The following is a 16,885-nucleotide window of genomic DNA, read 5'->3' as shown; positions in this document are numbered from 1 at the left end:
ACCAGTACCACATGTGCTGTAATAATGTTTTTAGTAATATGAAAAAAAAAAAAATTGAATTTCTTATTAATACATCTACAGTTTATTGGTCTAAAGCAACAAAGCGTACAAAGCATAAATAATAATACATATAACTCACTTGCATATCCCTACATGTCCTTACAAATAGAATAAAGTATATCACATTCACATGGTAAATTTACAACTGTAATTTTTACAGAGGACTGAACTCAGGATTGTTACTGAGTACCACCTCGCCTTTGTGTCTAAAAAAACACTGTACTATTTATAAGCCACAGAATATCAGCACAGCCACAGTGATATAAAAGTGGATAATAAAAAGCAACAAAAACACAAACACATAAATGTTGACATAAAAGCATTTTATTTATTTACATTCGTTTACAATCTTCATTAAAAAAAAGTTGCTCTACTGTAAGTGCATCAGGGCACAGAGAGACTCTCATATTAGACCCCACTAGCTTCATAAGAACAACAATAGGACATCCATAACTCAATTTCTTCATGAAATTAAAGTTAATTATGTGATACTGTTGTCCTCAGTGAGGAAAGTCCTGGACCTGGAAATCCAATAAACATAAACAACAACCAGTTAAACAAACACATGCCTTCAGTTACATCTGTGCACACACCCTGACGTTTAACTTGTTTAAACAGCATTTCCCTTGGTCGTAAGAGACAGAAAGATGGAAGGGTTAGGAGTTTCTTCTCACCTGTTCACACCAGGGGGTAGCTGGCTGCAGTAGCAATGCCACACTGGTTGTGTTTGTTCCTGGTCATCATGATGTATCCCTTGTCCCCCCATTGTAGACCCCAGCTACAGAAACACATAGAGAAAACAGAATCATTGTCTAGAAGCTACAAGTGCATGTAGAGAAAACGTCATAATTCTAGTAGTAGTAAAGAAATTGAAATAACTAATAATGAAATGAGATTTCAGAAGCTGACAACATCCAGAGTGAGTGTCACTTCATTAGGGCTGCGTATCCTAGCTCACGGTCTCTGCTGTAACACTGCTTACTTACTTTTAGCAGGAGAGCAGCACACAATTTAAAATTTTTGGGTATTTACCTGTTCTTGATCAGCCAGTAATCTTTTCCGTTCTCACTGCTGTAACCCACGGCCAGTACACCATGGTCCAGCTCGGAGCTGCTGCACTCTGGCTCATCATACACTCCTAGAAACACACACACACACACACACACACACACAAATTAGACATATGGATAGGTTAAAAAACAGTATTTCTAAATTATTCTAGTGTTTTATAAGGATTTTATCGGGCAGAAGCAAAACACAGTGTTAAAAACTGTTTACCTGATTCATAGAGTTGGAAGGACACATGAGAGGCATCAATGCCCACAGACACAGGTCCAATGGTGGCCACAGCCTCCATCAGGGCATCTTCATCACCTTGTTTTATATCAACGTAGCCTGTGCATGTGGCACCAATAGTGGCAGGGTTGTAACTGCACTGTCCATCCTAGTTCAGATAGAATATTTTCCTATTTACCAAAAGATTTATCACATTGACATATCGTGAAAGAGGTGATTAAGTGTCAATCAAAGAGCAGGACATTTTCCAAGCGGTAAATTGTTATTTTAGGCTTTGTACTGAAAGTCTGCCATGGTTTAGTTGTACAATATATTAGGTCCACCAGATGGCAGTATTCTACATCTCTCACATGAAGGATGTAACTTTCACAGAACACACACAACTTGCTCCAACTCACAGCATGACAATGACAACTAGTTGTTTTAGTCTGTATGCAGTATCTGCAATTTTAAAGATTATGACTTACATCCACATAGAATCCTGTGCAATGTTTTTTCAATCAAACCAAACTTTTCTGTTTACCTCTCCCTCATAAGGGTAGGACTCCTCTGTGTCAATACCTCCGTTGGCTTGGATATATTGGAAGGCGTTGTCCATCAAGCCTCCCATGCAGCCCATGTTGCCGTAGTCACCAGAGCAGTCAACCAGCTGCTGCTCACTCAGGGACACCAGCTTCCCTGTCTTCCTGAAGTTCTGACCCTCCAGCGAGCCGGTCTGGAAGAGGGATAAGTGACTTTGTGACCAGAAAACATTTGTGTAAAGTTACCTGCATTACTGTAATAACAGTTACAATTTTACGTACTGTGCTGAAGGCCCAGCAGGACCCACACTCCTTCTGATCCTTGACATCAGTGACGTAGCCCTTGTCCCTCCAGTCAACAGTGGTCGGCAGATCAGTGCCCTCAGGCAGCTGGAGGAAGGCAGAGCCCCGGCGAGGCATAGATGTGTTGAAGGAGCCCAGGCAGCCCTGGGAAATCAGGCGTTTGTACTCCTCATTTTCCTAGTGTGGAGGGACGAAATTCAGAGTTTCGCTTAATAGGGTTTTCATCCAAAATGTCCTTCACTGTATCCTTACAAGCTGATAGCAGACCAAATGAAACATTTAGTCCACAAATACAACAAATGGTGAAGTTCAAAGCTAAGTGATGGAAGAAACACCCACATATCTGTTTTCCCGTGCATACCATGTCAGCAAAGTAGGTCATACCAAGGCGGTAGGACTTGATGCCCTGATCGGCCATGATATTGTGTACTAGCACCAGTCTGCGGTTGCTGAGCCAGACTTGCCTGTGGCGAGCCTCCTCTGATGGAGAGTTGTAGGACCTTCCTGCCAATCAGAGAAGAAAATAATCAGAATGAGAACGAAGAAAAATGATCAGTGATAAATTATGAATCAGTTAAATACTTTTTCATTTAAGAGATTTTCCTTTATTAGCTGAGAATCAAAATGTAAGACATAAACGTTTAAACAGGTAGGCAAGTTACGAATTACGTTAAACATTTAGATGTGCGGGTATGTGTAAATGGGCACACATTTCTCTCCAAATTTAGGCCTTTTATACATCGGTAGATATAGATCTTTACAGGCAACCGAACAACACCCACTGTACTTGATAAAAGACCATAATAAGAGAAAACAGTCTGAAAAGAGTCTCTACCGTCTCACCAAACTTGAGTTTCCAGGCATGGAACTCCAGGTCTTCCAGGGAGACACTGGCACAGCTGGCCACGGCCAGAACAGCAGCAGCAACCAACATCAGCTTCATCCTGACTGACAAACAAGCAGAGAAAGCATAGAGATCCATTGTGACTTGCAGGAAACCACACAGGTTGAGACTGAACTGAGACTCAACACCTCAGCTTTGTTTATAAAACATTTTCTGTCTTGCTGTTGGTTTTCACGTGTAAACTACCACAGTATCAGCTTTATTTCCCGGTTTCTTTGAATCACTGTTCCATCCCTCCCCCAGACTTTTTCTCATCTTAACGAGTCTCTATTTCTTCTTTGCGTGACAAAGTGGCTCTGCGCTACAGGAAGTGTCTGTGCATGTCTGTTTGTTCGTTCGTGTGTCTCTATCTGTGCTGCAGTTGCTTACCTGCCCCTATGTTGGTGTGTGCAGTGAAGTTTGAGATATAACTACCTATAAGGTTGGTGTAAGGCTGTGCCAGAGAGTCGTTCTTATATAGCTGTCTAGAGTTATGACTCTCAGTATGTCAAGTCAGGTGGCTGTCAGCAGCTCATAAAGCCATAGAGACGAAAAATGAGAGTCAATCATTTAAATAGGGAGTGAGAGGGTCATGCATTATGAGAGGCCAATCTTTTGAGAAATGTATTATTCAACCTCAGCAAAGCAAGAAACATCAGCATCAGGAGTTATTCTTTCTAAACTGCAAAATTTTCTCTGAAGGCATGATCAGTTACTCTGCAGTTTGTTGCTTAGGAATTATACGGTCACATAAAGAGGCAGCACGGTCAAGTCTGTCTGTTAGTGTGATGCCGTCAGGTGAAAAGCCACTGTTGGGATTTTGTGTTCCCTCTACTGTTCTGATTCTGCTAATGTGTTTGGCCTTTGCACACCTGTTTTATTTGAAACCTTACTATCTAAACTATGCCACACTGGAAAATATGCGAGGAGCTGATGGAGGTGTTTTAATTTCTCGGAAATGTAGGTGGCACTTTAGCTAACACCCACTTATTGAAAGTTTGTTTGAGCGATAAACCTGAATGGATAAGTGTTATTTGAAATTGTATTACCAATCTTTCCTCCTATAGAAGACACCTCCACATTGGACTAAAGTATTAATGAATTTATTTAATCACAGATGGAGACAAACTGACCAAGATTTTTGGGGACCGAGGATTTTTGGTGATAAGTACTTTTAACTGAAATACTGTTAGTCTTCCAATCAGTAATATTTCTTATTATACATACCATGAACACACGCTCTCATATTTACATTTCTGATAAAATAAACGTTTCCCTACATCTGAAATGATTCATGACTGTTTCCACTGAGTGTTATTCAAGACTCCTCTTTCTGTTTCCACACACAGATCCTGTTTCTAACTTGCCTGTAAAAGTTTACTTTGTTTTGCAAATGTTACCCATCCATGGTTCTCAGGAACTTGAAAGCAAATGTTATTTAGCAATTAAATACACAAAGGGGAGACTGAATAACTATGAACAAGCAGAAGCCAGAACTAAGAAATATTCACCAGGGATTGAAGAATTTATTTTAGTTTCAATTTAGTTTCAAAATACTTTAGTTTCATTTCTGAAAATGATTGCAACAAGGGTGTGGATTTGGTTTTTAAACTGTTTTTACATATGTCTCAGCGAGGAATTCCACTCATTTTTCCATGGTAGTAAGACAGCAGTTATGTTGTAACTGGAGAGACTGTCTCTCTCTCTCCCTAACTTTCACCAGCCTGTTGACTCGGTGTCTCTCTGACGGTCAAAAGGCTTTCGTGTCATGACATTACTGCAGACCATAACGACACTGGGAAGTGAATTAAAACTGAGAACTAAACTAAAAATTTACAGAGGTCAATTAACTCTTTGCAGCTCATCTCATGTACCTGCCTGTTTGCTAGTCTCCCCTTCCATATGTAAACAGTACAGTGAGTAGCGTGTACACATACTTGGGTTTGCCTGCCATTGAAAACAACAAAAACATACAAGAATTGATATATTAAAGGTGTTTGTCATTATTTTTAATGTTATATAACTTTTTAAGACTGGCTCATAAAAAGCAAAAGCACAGAAAGACTTTAAAAGTTGACCACTGGAGGAAGAAGTACTCACATCCTTTAAGCAGAAGTACCAATACCACAATGTAATAATGTAAGCAGCATTTTACTTTTAAAGGTAGTTCATTTACTTTATATACAATGGTTCCCCACACAGGGGTCTCTTTGAGACTCCAGCAGTTACCTTAATAAAACCATCTGAGAAGCTTAGAGGATAAATCACCCTTTAGTGGAACTGCTAACAATTCATAGACATCTAAAATGTAAGGAGGGGCCCCAAATCCATACTGCTTTTTTATGGGGGCACATTCAAAGTTTATCATATGTTTTTAAAGTAAATCTTATTCTGAAAAGTAAATTGTGACTTGAGTAAAATTACAAGGTAGTATAAAATTCATATACTCAAAGTAAAAGTAGCTCAAAACTGTGCAATACAACACTTGTACAGTTACTTCGTTACTTTACACCACTGCAGTTCAGCAGCAGCTCTCTTATGCTTGATGAACTTAAAAGTAGCTGATCATCATGCAAAGTGTCATACTGAAACTATGTGATTCTGTATTTGCAAGCCACATGAACACAGTTATATATGTGTGTGTGTGCGTGTGTGTGTGTGTGTGTGTGAACCTTTGTAATGTTTTTGTCTTTAACCGAACAGAGCTGTGTGTGCCGTGACTGGGATTTTGTGAACATAGATGGTGAGGAAAAAGGTTAGAAAATGCTGGCGACTGAAAAGAGCAGCTTAGTATGGGTTCTACTCTGAAACCAAGAGGTCAAGTGCAAATGAATACACACATAATGTTTGTGGTGTTCCTTGTGTAATGAACCATTTACAACAACAGTCAGATGACAAGATCAAGCCATGAGTCAGTAAAATACAAACAGAACAGGTAAATGTCCTAAGTTCATAGATCAAGGTTTGTGTGCACTTGCTTGCATGGCCTTGAGAAAGAACTTGAAGTAAGAATATGAGCATGTTATGAGTTGGCTCTCTCAGCTTAACAACAATAAATGCATGTGTGTGTGTCTGTAGGGGTTGACAAGTTATTTGATTCTGCAAAGGCAAAGCAGAAGCCAACTAACTGTACGGAAAAAAGGTTTCCTTTGATTTCCACTACCACCTCCATTCTAGGTACCACATGTTTTGGTTGCATCTCATTTTGTTTTATTTGTCTCTTTCAGCTTGCACGTGACAGTTAGGTTATGGCTCTGGAAATGACACATTAACTATTTGAAATGCAGGACAAAGAGTACACAGTTAAGCAAAGCATCTGAAATAAGGTGAGTAAAAGAAGCCCGCGTTATACAGTCAGTAGACAGGTTGACTGTCAGGTTGTAAAAAGATTTGAGTAATTTCACAGTATTTAGTGAGGGTGGAATAACAATAAACAGTTTATCATTTCCACACTGATTAAGTCATATGATCACTAGGGGGAAAACATAAAGTTTTGGATTGCAGTCATTTCAGAATTGTGAGCATTTAATATTTCTAAAACTGATTCTTAATTCTTTTGTTTAGACGCCTTTTGTTATGACCAGAAAAATTGTTCTGAATCGCTGTGTCATGTGGTTTTGACCTGTAACCAGTCACATGACCCGTTGTCTTTGAGGTTGGACGTTGGTCAACCTGGGGGTTCGTCTTACTGTGAGTGGTGACTCAGTGCACGGACACCACAGCTGTGAGAATCAGCTGTTCTCAGGAAGTGCCTGGTAATGTTTGGGACTGATAAAACTCACTTCCTTGTATTGACCTATAACCACGTACAGCACAAGGGGGGACTCAGAGAGGGTTTCCCAAAACTACTTTCAGTAGAAATTAAGCACACTGCACTTCAATTTGCGAAGTCCTCAATTGCCAGGCAGTAACATGCACGTTTCCAAAACCTCAGTTACAGCACTCATTCAGTCAAACAGTTATGTAACTGAGGCAAATACCCGCTATTTGCATTGGTTTGCTGCTGTTTTGTGTGAAATACAACACACTTAACTATTGATAACCCCACATTATTATCATGTCATATCTGACAACAGCAGCTCCTGGACTATGTGATAATACTGGTCAAATGTTTGTTAGTTTGATTTTAAACTATTTGTCTCACAGATTCAAGACTTATTGTAAAAACACCATGTATGTTGACTTTGTTATAACCGGTGATCATGGAGTAAACTAGTTTTCGAAAACCTTATTTCATTTTTTTGCTGGTTTTGCAGTGTTATAAACACACCAGGAGAGGGCAGCATTCTCTTGCTCATGTAGCATTTAATTTCATTGGTAAACATCACCCATACATTAAATTATATGTCAGTAATAAAATAAAGCTGCAGTACTTGTTCTAATGCTTCATTTGCTAATTAATTTAGCAAGTGGAATCAATCAATTCATGTCTCTGTTATATTCTACATCCATAAGGTCTAAATTCGTGTGACAGTAAGTTTTGTTCACACAAACTGTTACAGTATTCTGGGTAATATGGCAAATATTAATTGCTACGTAGGGTCTATTGACAACTTAGTAACATAATGTGACCATAGCTGTGGGTGCAGTCTAACTATGGAGTAGATCCTGGAGGATCCAGTGTGAAAAGGAAACCCTCAGGCCCAGTGACAATACTAGTGTGAAGAGGCAGTAAGATGCTCGGCATGGGAAACTGAGAGGAACGCTATCCCTGGTAAACTCTTCTAATTTCATTACTCTACGTGTTTCCTCAGCTTAGAGCCAATCACATATTTGGCTGCTCTTTAGTGGGGGTCACACATAACAGCCACTAAATTGTGACAGTGGCCCAGACTGACATACCTTAGCACATAATCTGATTATTGGATCAATAACACAGCAACATTTGGTGCATAGCTGGGATGGCTTGCTTCTTCTCCGGTTACGCATTGTTGGCATTCACCACTCATTCCCACTTTATAGGTGACAAAGTGTGAATGCAAGCAGGAATTCAAATTGAAGGCCTTTTAAATAAGAGCAGTCACACAGCGTATCCTTGATCAAATCTGGCAGTGCTACTGTCTCTAGGATTCACACGGCTACCAAAATATCAGCGCACACAATATATAGTGTGTAAAATAAGAAACTGACCTAAAAGCCTCAATCAAGCTTACATGGAGTATGAAGTACATTCTGCCTAGTACTGAGGTACAGTTCTCAAAGGTAATTATAGTATTTATCCTCTCTCTGTCTGGCTACACTTACAGTGTTCTTTTAATTAGCAGTAGTTCAGATACTATTACTTACAATGACATGCAGGGGTAAACATTTAGGAGATATGACAATTTACCATAAAAATATTTATTGACATTACAATCTTCTTGGGCACGAAAATGAGAAATGACACACAAAAAAACATCCCAAAAAATATTTAGAAATTCCACATTCAAAACATCTAAAAATGACAGAAATAAAGAGCTAAAATGGAACAACGTCATCAAATTGAAAGAATACAATCTGTGAGTCTGTTCAGTGCAAACAACTCCTGTAGGTACGTTTAACTGAACTAATTTTTGATATGTTTTTGAGAAATGATCTTTATTCTCCACATAAGATTCCTTCATAGATAGCTGAGAAACTCCATCAGCAACACATGGTATGGTCATCGCCATCACCTCTGTCTTTAGAAAACACAATAAACTGAACCACGATAATTTCAGAACACTGGCCTAACCAAACATTTTAGAAATGCACATGAACACCAATAAATAGAAACACTTTATTTTGGAGAGCAAAATTATATAATAATAACAACCAAAAAAGGCATCATGATGACAGTCACAAAGCATAAACTGCCAAAATTGCTGCTCCTGTTTATCGCTGCATGTTGCATTTGTGAAATGCAGATAAGTGGATGATGACAACCACTGTACCAACAAAGAGCATGAGACAGAGATAACCAGGGACGTTGGAGGGAATCCCTGCTCGCCGCTATTTATCCCACTGTCCCTCCATTCATCCCTCTTTCTCTCTGTCCTCTGCAAAAGTCTGTTGTGATCCTGTCCTTCTCAGTCCAACCAGGTCACCGTGGCTCGCACCTTGCCAAGGTCTTTGCTGTACCGGCAGTGACAGGAGAGGGAGTGGAAGAGAGATGAGAAAGAGGGAGCAATGGTACAGATTATGGACAGTGACACGCTGTCTCTCTCCCTCTTTCTCTCTCTCCCTCTCTCTGCTTTATCTCCATGGTGCACACACGTCGACCTGGAGCAAGGCTGTGTACTGGCAGGGAAGGCCAGGAGCAGAGAGAAGGGGGTGGATAGATGGGGATGCAGTGTGTGGGGGGGGATAAAGGGACACGCTGCTTCAGTAGCGGAGCAGGTCCAGGGACTAATTGGATCTGGTAATGGCTGGTCATTGTGACTGAAGGGCTCGTTAGAACCAGTACAGCTCCTTTCCTTTCTTGTGCTGCTGGAGGCCTGAGAAAAAAAGGACAAAGAAACAATTAGGAGGACAACGGTGAACAACAGAACACAGGTTGTCATAGAGCCTACTTTTGCCCAACATCCTGTTTTACAAGAGGGAAAAAGAGCTTCTGTGATGATTATAATATATTTTGTGTGTGTGTGTGTGTGTGTGTGTGTGTGCGCGTACGCGCGTGTCTGTGGTGGGGGCCTGGGGTATTCAACATCACAAGTGTATCCATCTGTGCACATGTTTCCTACAGAGAGTATCAAAAAGGTTGAAAATTGATGCAAATGTGTGTGTTTGTGTGAAAGGTTGTTAGGGTGCAAAGCTAGATCTGCCCTCATTATGTTCAACACATACAAGTGTTGGGTAAAAAATACGTATGTTTCTTATATTTTTGTAACCATAAATAATATGACCTTCCCGTTTGAATTTGTCTACAATGAGTCTGAGTGGCTGTCTTTGCATTTCTGTTTTTTTTTTTTTATATATCTGGTTTGATTACAAACGGCTTATAAACTGTAAATAAAGGAACACTTGCACTATGGAGACACTATTTGCAAAAGCTTGACATGGATGAGTGGGTACCTGCATCCATGTTGAGTGCCAGTGTCTGGCCGACGTCCCCTGGGGGAAGCAAGCTGGGCCAGGAAGCAGTGGGTTCCAGCTTGCTCACTTCATAGTGGCTTGGCAAGGTAGGGATATGAGGTGGCCTCACCGTGGGCATCAGCAGGGGCCCATAGTGAGGCTCCAAAGCTGAGGGTGAATACAGTTCGTGGAGAGGCCTCGGGGGCCCGTAGGCCTGGGCCTGGGGGTATCCCCAGCTCTCTGGAGGGTGAGGATGGGAGTGAGGATGAGCGTGTGGGTGAGGATGAGCGTGCGGATGAGGCAGGCCTGGGTGTAGCCCTGATGCGTATGGGTCCATGGAATAGGAGGGTGCTCCCGTCTCACAGTGGGAGCGGCTTTGAGGTGAGGAGTAGTTACTGTCCCAGAAGGATGGGGGGAAGCTTCGTCGGCTGCTAGGTGAAGGAGTATCTATTGGGGGAGGGAGAGAGGGGGTAGGAGGGTAAACAACAGTCAAATTTAGGCCAAGTCATGAACTGTTGCACAACTGTGCAGTGAATCACTTTATTTATATAGACAAATTGAAAGGCTGGAGCTGTGCAAGATGAGCAACCCGTGCTAAAATGTAGATGTCACTCACATGACTGTTACACCCTCTGGCCCAGATATCTTCCCCATTGGATCATAGTGTCACACAGCCCTAGCCCCAACAAGACACAGAAATAAACACAACAACGTTCTAGCAGACAGACAGAGAGAGAGAGAGAGAGAGAGAGAGAGAGAGAGAGACAGAGCTAGAGAGGAAGACTGACCAAGAGAAAGGTAGAAAAAGAGGCGTCCCTATATCCTAGAATTCTATATAAGGCAGACACTCTGACCTGGAGGCAGCCCATGGCTCACAGAGCCTTAAATCACTTGCTGTGGTGACATCTCTCACTCTCATGTCAGCCGAGTACTTCTGAAAGTCTCACAATATATTCATGCACACACACACACACACACATACTGAGACACGCAACTCTGGCCTTGTGTTAACACCCACCGCCCCTCTCTTCTGTCTCTTGCACCCCCACCTGTTGTTTTCTCTGCACCCCCACCCCCCATCCCACCCCCCGCCCTTGACAGAATGTCAGCGAGCCATTATATGATTTTGGAGGTATACTTTTATATTTAGATATTCCTCTGAAAAAAGACACCATGCGGCACCCTGAGAGCTAGTGTTTCCCTCTGCCCCTCTCACAGACCACAGCATATATAAATCTGACCAGCAGGCAGCCAACTGACTGAGCAACCATTGTGGGGCAAGAGCTGGAGCAAGAGTCAGAATGGCAGGCGCGGAGACGTTTGAAGGGGATACGCCGGCGAGGCTGTGAGCTTACGGCCATGTATAAACATAGCATCTGTTGTGAGGCAGAAAGTGTGTGTTAGTGCCGATTTGAAGACGTCCAACTGAACTAGGAGAGAGACTAACAGCGACAGCGGAGAGAGGGAGAGGGCAGAGGCTATAGGCCCTACATGGATATCCCAGGGACATCTGCAGGCTGCTGGTAGAATGGGACTTAAGTATCTTCAGAAGATTTGCAAATGACTACATTTTTTTACTTCACATTTGAATGCAATCAGAATGAAAGCTAAAACAAAACTACACAAAAAATATACATCCAATAATGTTTTTAGTTTTAAGCATTATTTGAAGTTTTCCAGAGTAATAATTGTGGAGTATGTGTATGGTTTTTGATAATAGGAAATTTTACAAAAGCTTTATCATAACTCACAATAATGAATCCCAGCAGTGTCTGTAATAAAGCCTAAATTAACCTAACCATACATAAGAGTGTACATGCGCTCTCTTGCTTTTCTTTAAATCTTTGCCCCTTTCGAGTCCGTTTTGATGGCCTGCAGCTCCTGACTTTCGTGACCTCTGACCCTGGTGCCCTGACCTCTCCAGGGACAACAGTTCCAACAAGCAGCCCCTTCTTTCCTGTCACCTGATCACATCACCTGTCTGACACTCTGCTGTGCTCTGCAGAACTGTCAGCTCACCAAGTGTGGTCCCAAAAGCAAGCGCAAGATGCCACACAGACAACTGCGGCATCCTCCCATAAATAAATGGAAGTTATGAAACTGAAGGGATGCAGTGGAGGAGGTTTGCATGCGTGTGCATGACATATATTTGTTGTAAAAATGGTAGTGAGCTTAACTGGTGCAATAACATTCAGATGGGGTACCTAATCAATTTTATGAAAAAAGTAATGAATGATTTTTGTTAAATTACTTATGGACATTGCAGTATACCTGTGCCTTGTTGGTCTGGCGCCCTCCGTTTTCCCTCTCCGTCCATGTAGGAGCTGAGGGCCCTGGAGAAGTGTTCATCCACCACACTGCTGATGTCCCCCTGGTAGTAGGTGAAGAGGACACAGCGAGAAGTCAGGTACTCTGCCTCAGGGGCCTCCTGCTTCTCCTTGGGGCCCTCCTCTGGCCTTGAAGCAGCAGGCGTGTAGGAGGAAGAGGAAGAGCTAGACGAAGATGAGGAGGAAGTTGATCCTCCAGTGCCCGGGCCCCCAGACATCCCCTCAGGACCCCTGGGAGTGTCCATAAAATTCCGGCAGTGAGGAGAAGCGCTGCTTAGACCTGTGGGAGCCTGTGGGTTGGGGGTGGGGGGGTGGGGGTGGTTTAGAGGAGTGGCAGGGGAGGAGGGGAGGAGCACGGAGAGGGTTAAGACAGGTGTTGCAGAGGACAGTTCTGGAGGTGTCTATGAGACATTTTGACATAATGTCTTTCTTTGTGTGTGGCATTACTGGCATGTCTGTGCGCGTGCGCGCGCGAGCGAGCGCGTGCGCCAAGATATGAGTTTTGTGGGTGGAGAACGACTTCTGTGCTCGGGAAGACACCCAAACAGCACCACTGCACATACAGATAATCGTAAATGACTAAGTCAAACATATAGAACACTTCACGATTTTTCCATCAGGTTTTTTGCTTTTACGCATACGCTGCATAAACTCGCCTAATAGTTCTTTCTCACCTCAGCGATCCCCATCTCTCCGCTAACACTGAAAATTAGAAGAAATATCCCTGGAACATTTGAATATATGCTCACTTCCTACCTGTAAGCTATTGATAAAAGCAGGAGCAGTCGGTGCGTACGGTGCGTAATGTCCATAGGCTGGGTACATAACATCCAAACAGCTCATGGTAAATGAGCGGTGTCTTCACTGTTCTGTGGAAACCGACCTTTCTGAGAGAGAGAGCCACAACATTCCGTTTTGTTTTGTTTTTTTCTTTTGCCGAACAGAAACGGCCTCGGCGATCGCTGATTAGTGTGAAAAAGCCCGTGCCAGACTCGACATAGTCACCACAGAAAGAGCGCACCTCTCTGCTCCTTGTGTGCGCCACAGCAGCTGCGGCAGCAAAATGTGGTGAGGTTAATGGAGCAAGCATGAGGGTGTCCTGTCCTGTACATCTCCGTGTCAACCCCTCCCACCTTTACCAGCCCTCCACCCCCAACATCATCAACACTCCCACTACGACCACAACACAAATCACATCTAGAGATTACTGATTACAAGCGACCAGATAATTACCTTTGATATTTAAAATGTATTGGCTAACAGTTATAAAAATTGACAGTGTCTGATCCTTGTCAAAAGTATAGGTGTAAATCATGTCAGGTCAAGTCAGGGATTGCAAAATTTCCCTTCAGACATAAAACATTGGCAAAAGTGTTTTCTAGAAAAGATAGGAACACCCTGTGACTAATTATGGCTCCACCAAATCTTAATCCTAGTGTAAAATAAAGGTTAAATAGAATGCCATCCAGTTATACAAATAGAATTTGATGAAGTCATTGAACTTTATAACCATCCACACGACAATGAGCACATGATACATGTGATTCAGTGACTTTTTATTTCTTGCCATGTCCTGTGGATACTTGAAAACTTTGTGCACAGTCCAAGCTGAAAGTGTATCCATGGTCTTAAAACAGCCATCGGTTGCCAAGTAAACCCTCAAGTCATCTGAAGTATTTAGTGTGTTCCCATAATGACACATAGGTGTCAACTATAGGTTGCATACACTGGTCATACCAACATAGAGGAGAAAGGGACTCGGCACAAATCTATGACAAATTATCACCTATCAGCAGTGCAAACAAAGAGATATATTCACACACACACACAAACATACCCATGACAATAACAAACGGCACATGAGCACAGAATTCATCCTGCGCCCATGTACAAAAAGATTTAAAAACGCATCCTGAAAACATTAAACCAGAAAACCAAGTTAGACACATTCATCTTAAAGTGTAGTCCATCTCTCCTTGTTTAAGGATTTACAGGTGCCTGGTGTTTGGGCATGCCAGTCTTTTTGACAGGCACTTCAGAATGCCTGGGAGAATAGTGTGGAAAATTTGCAGAATTCCATGGACAAGTGTCAGATGAGGTGGAATGTCTCTGATGTATGCTAGTGGACGAGCTCCTGGGGAAGTTACATCGTCCATGTGCTGCGTTCTCTAGATGGAGAACATGACAAACTACCGTCTTGTTATGCATACGTCAAACAGTAGGAATAAATGGTGGCAGGTTATTGGCATGCTAATGAATTGAACGCGCTCTTAAATAGCAGTGGATAAAGCTGAAATGCAACATGTTAGTTCTCACTTTGTCTGCTCTAGTCTTGCAACACAATTTTGTTAAACTGATTTTACATCATAGCAATGCAATATAATAACGTATTTTGCACACTGTTATATCGCATATAGCCTATGGAAAACAACAGAGTGTCAGTTTCTAAAACAAATTAATGAATAGATTTAAAAATTTAAATCCACTTTTCATAGAAATCAGTTTTAACATTACTCAGGCACTAATCCTACTTCAGTCCATTGCCGCCACTGCAAGATGTGCAATATGGGCTACTAGATCCATATACATATACATATGTCCTGTGTCGTATTGCAGGACAGCATTGGAGAGAGTGATGCAATGCTAGAAAGCTCACTGTTATACCCGCATGATCAACAGCTGCAGCTGACGGAAGGGAAGAGAGGCCACTATTAGTATTAATGGCCATGACTAAATTTCCCTCTGTCTCTGTCTCTCCCTCCCACTTGTCTTCCCTAGTGATACACACACCTTTTCTCTATTTAATCACCCTGTGTTCCCTAGAACAGCCAGCCCCTACTGTCATTTGTGTGTGTGTGTATTACTGAGTGTGCGTGTACACATACGCGCTGCAACACATGTCATCAAGTGACCAAACTAGGGAGCGGGCAAGAGAGACGGCCAGCTTGCAGAAACATGTCAGTGATCCCAAAGTCGAAAAACTAAGTCAGTTGGTACATCTGTGTTTGTCAGTGATACTGAACTGTGCATGCTAAAACCTTTGCATGTAAAGAACAGTATGTGCAAGAGTCAAGAGTTGCTCTTGTGTACGTGTGTTTTCTGTGCAGGTGTGTGTGTGTGTGTGTGTGCATGTGTGTGTGTGTGTGTGTGTGTGTGTGTCTGTGCGTGTGTGTGTGTGTGTGTGTGTGTGTGTGTGTGTGTGTGTGTGTGTGTGTGTGTGTGTGTGTGTGTGTGTGTGTGTGTGTGTGTGTGTGTGTGTGCTGAAAATAAAACAGGTTACACATCACCTTGTGACCCTGCAGTTTTAAAGAAAGGCTGACAGACAAAGTCTCTCTCTGTTTGGTTGTTGTGTTGGGGGCCCAGAAGAGGTCTAATGCAACCGGTTTTATTTAGACCACTATTCACATTGCAACGCCACCATTAATAGTTTATACTTAGAAATAGATGCCTGACTGAATTAAATAAAAATAAACACACACACATGTCCTCAAAACCAACCAGTGATGATGATTAAAAAAAAAATAACTCAAATAATGTAAAAAGGAAAAAAAATCAAATATATCAAATGGTGGTGGTCTGTAAAGTGAGGCTTGCTGAGATATGAACCCGAAACCATATAAGCTACCTCCTGAAACAACAAGGCCTTTATTAAGGTCTCAGTCTGGCTTGGTCCCAAGGGGTCGGACCTCAGGATTCCACTGTTGTTTATATGCCTCAATGTGTATGTGTGTCTCTGTGTGTGTATATTTGCAAGACAGAGATGTACAGCTGCCCCATTGTCCAGTTCCACACAAACTCATCTCAGCTGTTCAAAATCATCACTAAATGTCATCAGAAACACACACACACTTGCCCACACACACACACACATACAAAGGGCCACATATGGACAGGTCTGGCTCATTCATTCTGCTACACAAATGTTGGTGATAAATCCTCTGTGATAGAATGTGCAACTGTGCAGATATTTTCTTCCTAAAACAGCTCCCTTATTCTCCGTACAGACCACCAGGACCCCAGGAATCTAGAGACTCAAGTCTAGAAGTCAGTTAAAAATAAAGACTTCCAAGGACCATACTTCTTGTGGCCCATTCATTAGAAATCATGTACACTTTACATTACTGCCAGCTGTTCAACAGCACACCTAGGCCTTAGATTTTTACATTGATTCATGCATTTTTACTACTTAATGGGAAGTCATCAGTTTCAGTTAATGTCAGAACAGTTTGAAAACCAAATTGCAAGAACATGAAACCAGATTGAGACCACGTAATACATTTTTGTTGCTTTCATAGTTTTAATGTTGCTGAAAACATTGATTGTACCGCTGAGCAATGTGTGTATATATTTTATTGTTATAGAAAATGTCATCTGGAGTTATTGATACTGAAACACTGTGATACTGTGTAAATGTTGTCTTTTCCTGGTCTTAAATGCTACATTACAGTTCAGTTAATACAGCC

At 41.9% G+C, this 16,885-nt stretch overlaps 2 protein-coding genes and 1 long non-coding RNA gene across 3 annotated transcripts in view; 1 reads left to right on the top strand and 2 right to left on the bottom strand.

Annotated features, from left to right (window-relative positions):
• Positions 1–16,885, top strand: part of LOC120795538 — a 69,748-nt gene that overhangs the window by 51,143 nt on the left and 1,720 nt on the right. The window lies entirely within an intron of this gene.
• Positions 739–3,487, bottom strand: ctsl.1 (cathepsin L.1). Its single transcript, XM_040137527.1, has 8 exons — positions 3,454–3,487; positions 3,024–3,128; positions 2,542–2,684; positions 2,160–2,357; positions 1,880–2,071; positions 1,339–1,504; positions 1,093–1,198; positions 739–838 (listed from the first exon to the last, which is right to left on the bottom strand). Exons 2-8 carry the CDS (start codon positions 3,121–3,123, stop codon positions 739–741), a joined length of 1,005 nt encoding a protein of 334 aa, XP_039993461.1. The 5' UTR covers positions 3,124–3,128; positions 3,454–3,487.
• vgll2b (vestigial-like family member 2b) lies at positions 9,358–13,265 on the bottom strand. Its single transcript, XM_040137528.1, has 4 exons — positions 13,179–13,265; positions 12,367–12,712; positions 10,096–10,542; positions 9,358–9,518 (listed from the first exon to the last, which is right to left on the bottom strand). The coding sequence occupies exons 1-4, from the start codon at positions 13,263–13,265 to the stop codon at positions 9,475–9,477; spliced, it is 924 nt and encodes a 307-aa protein (XP_039993462.1). The 3' UTR covers positions 9,358–9,474.

Source organism: Xiphias gladius, chromosome 10, assembly GCF_016859285.1.
Source record: "Xiphias gladius isolate SHS-SW01 ecotype Sanya breed wild chromosome 10, ASM1685928v1, whole genome shotgun sequence".
In the NCBI taxonomy this organism is placed as follows: domain Eukaryota; kingdom Metazoa; phylum Chordata; class Actinopteri; order Istiophoriformes; family Xiphiidae; genus Xiphias; species Xiphias gladius.
Note: the sequence above shows the minus strand (reverse complement) of the source record. Positions and strands in the feature narration are given on the sequence as shown.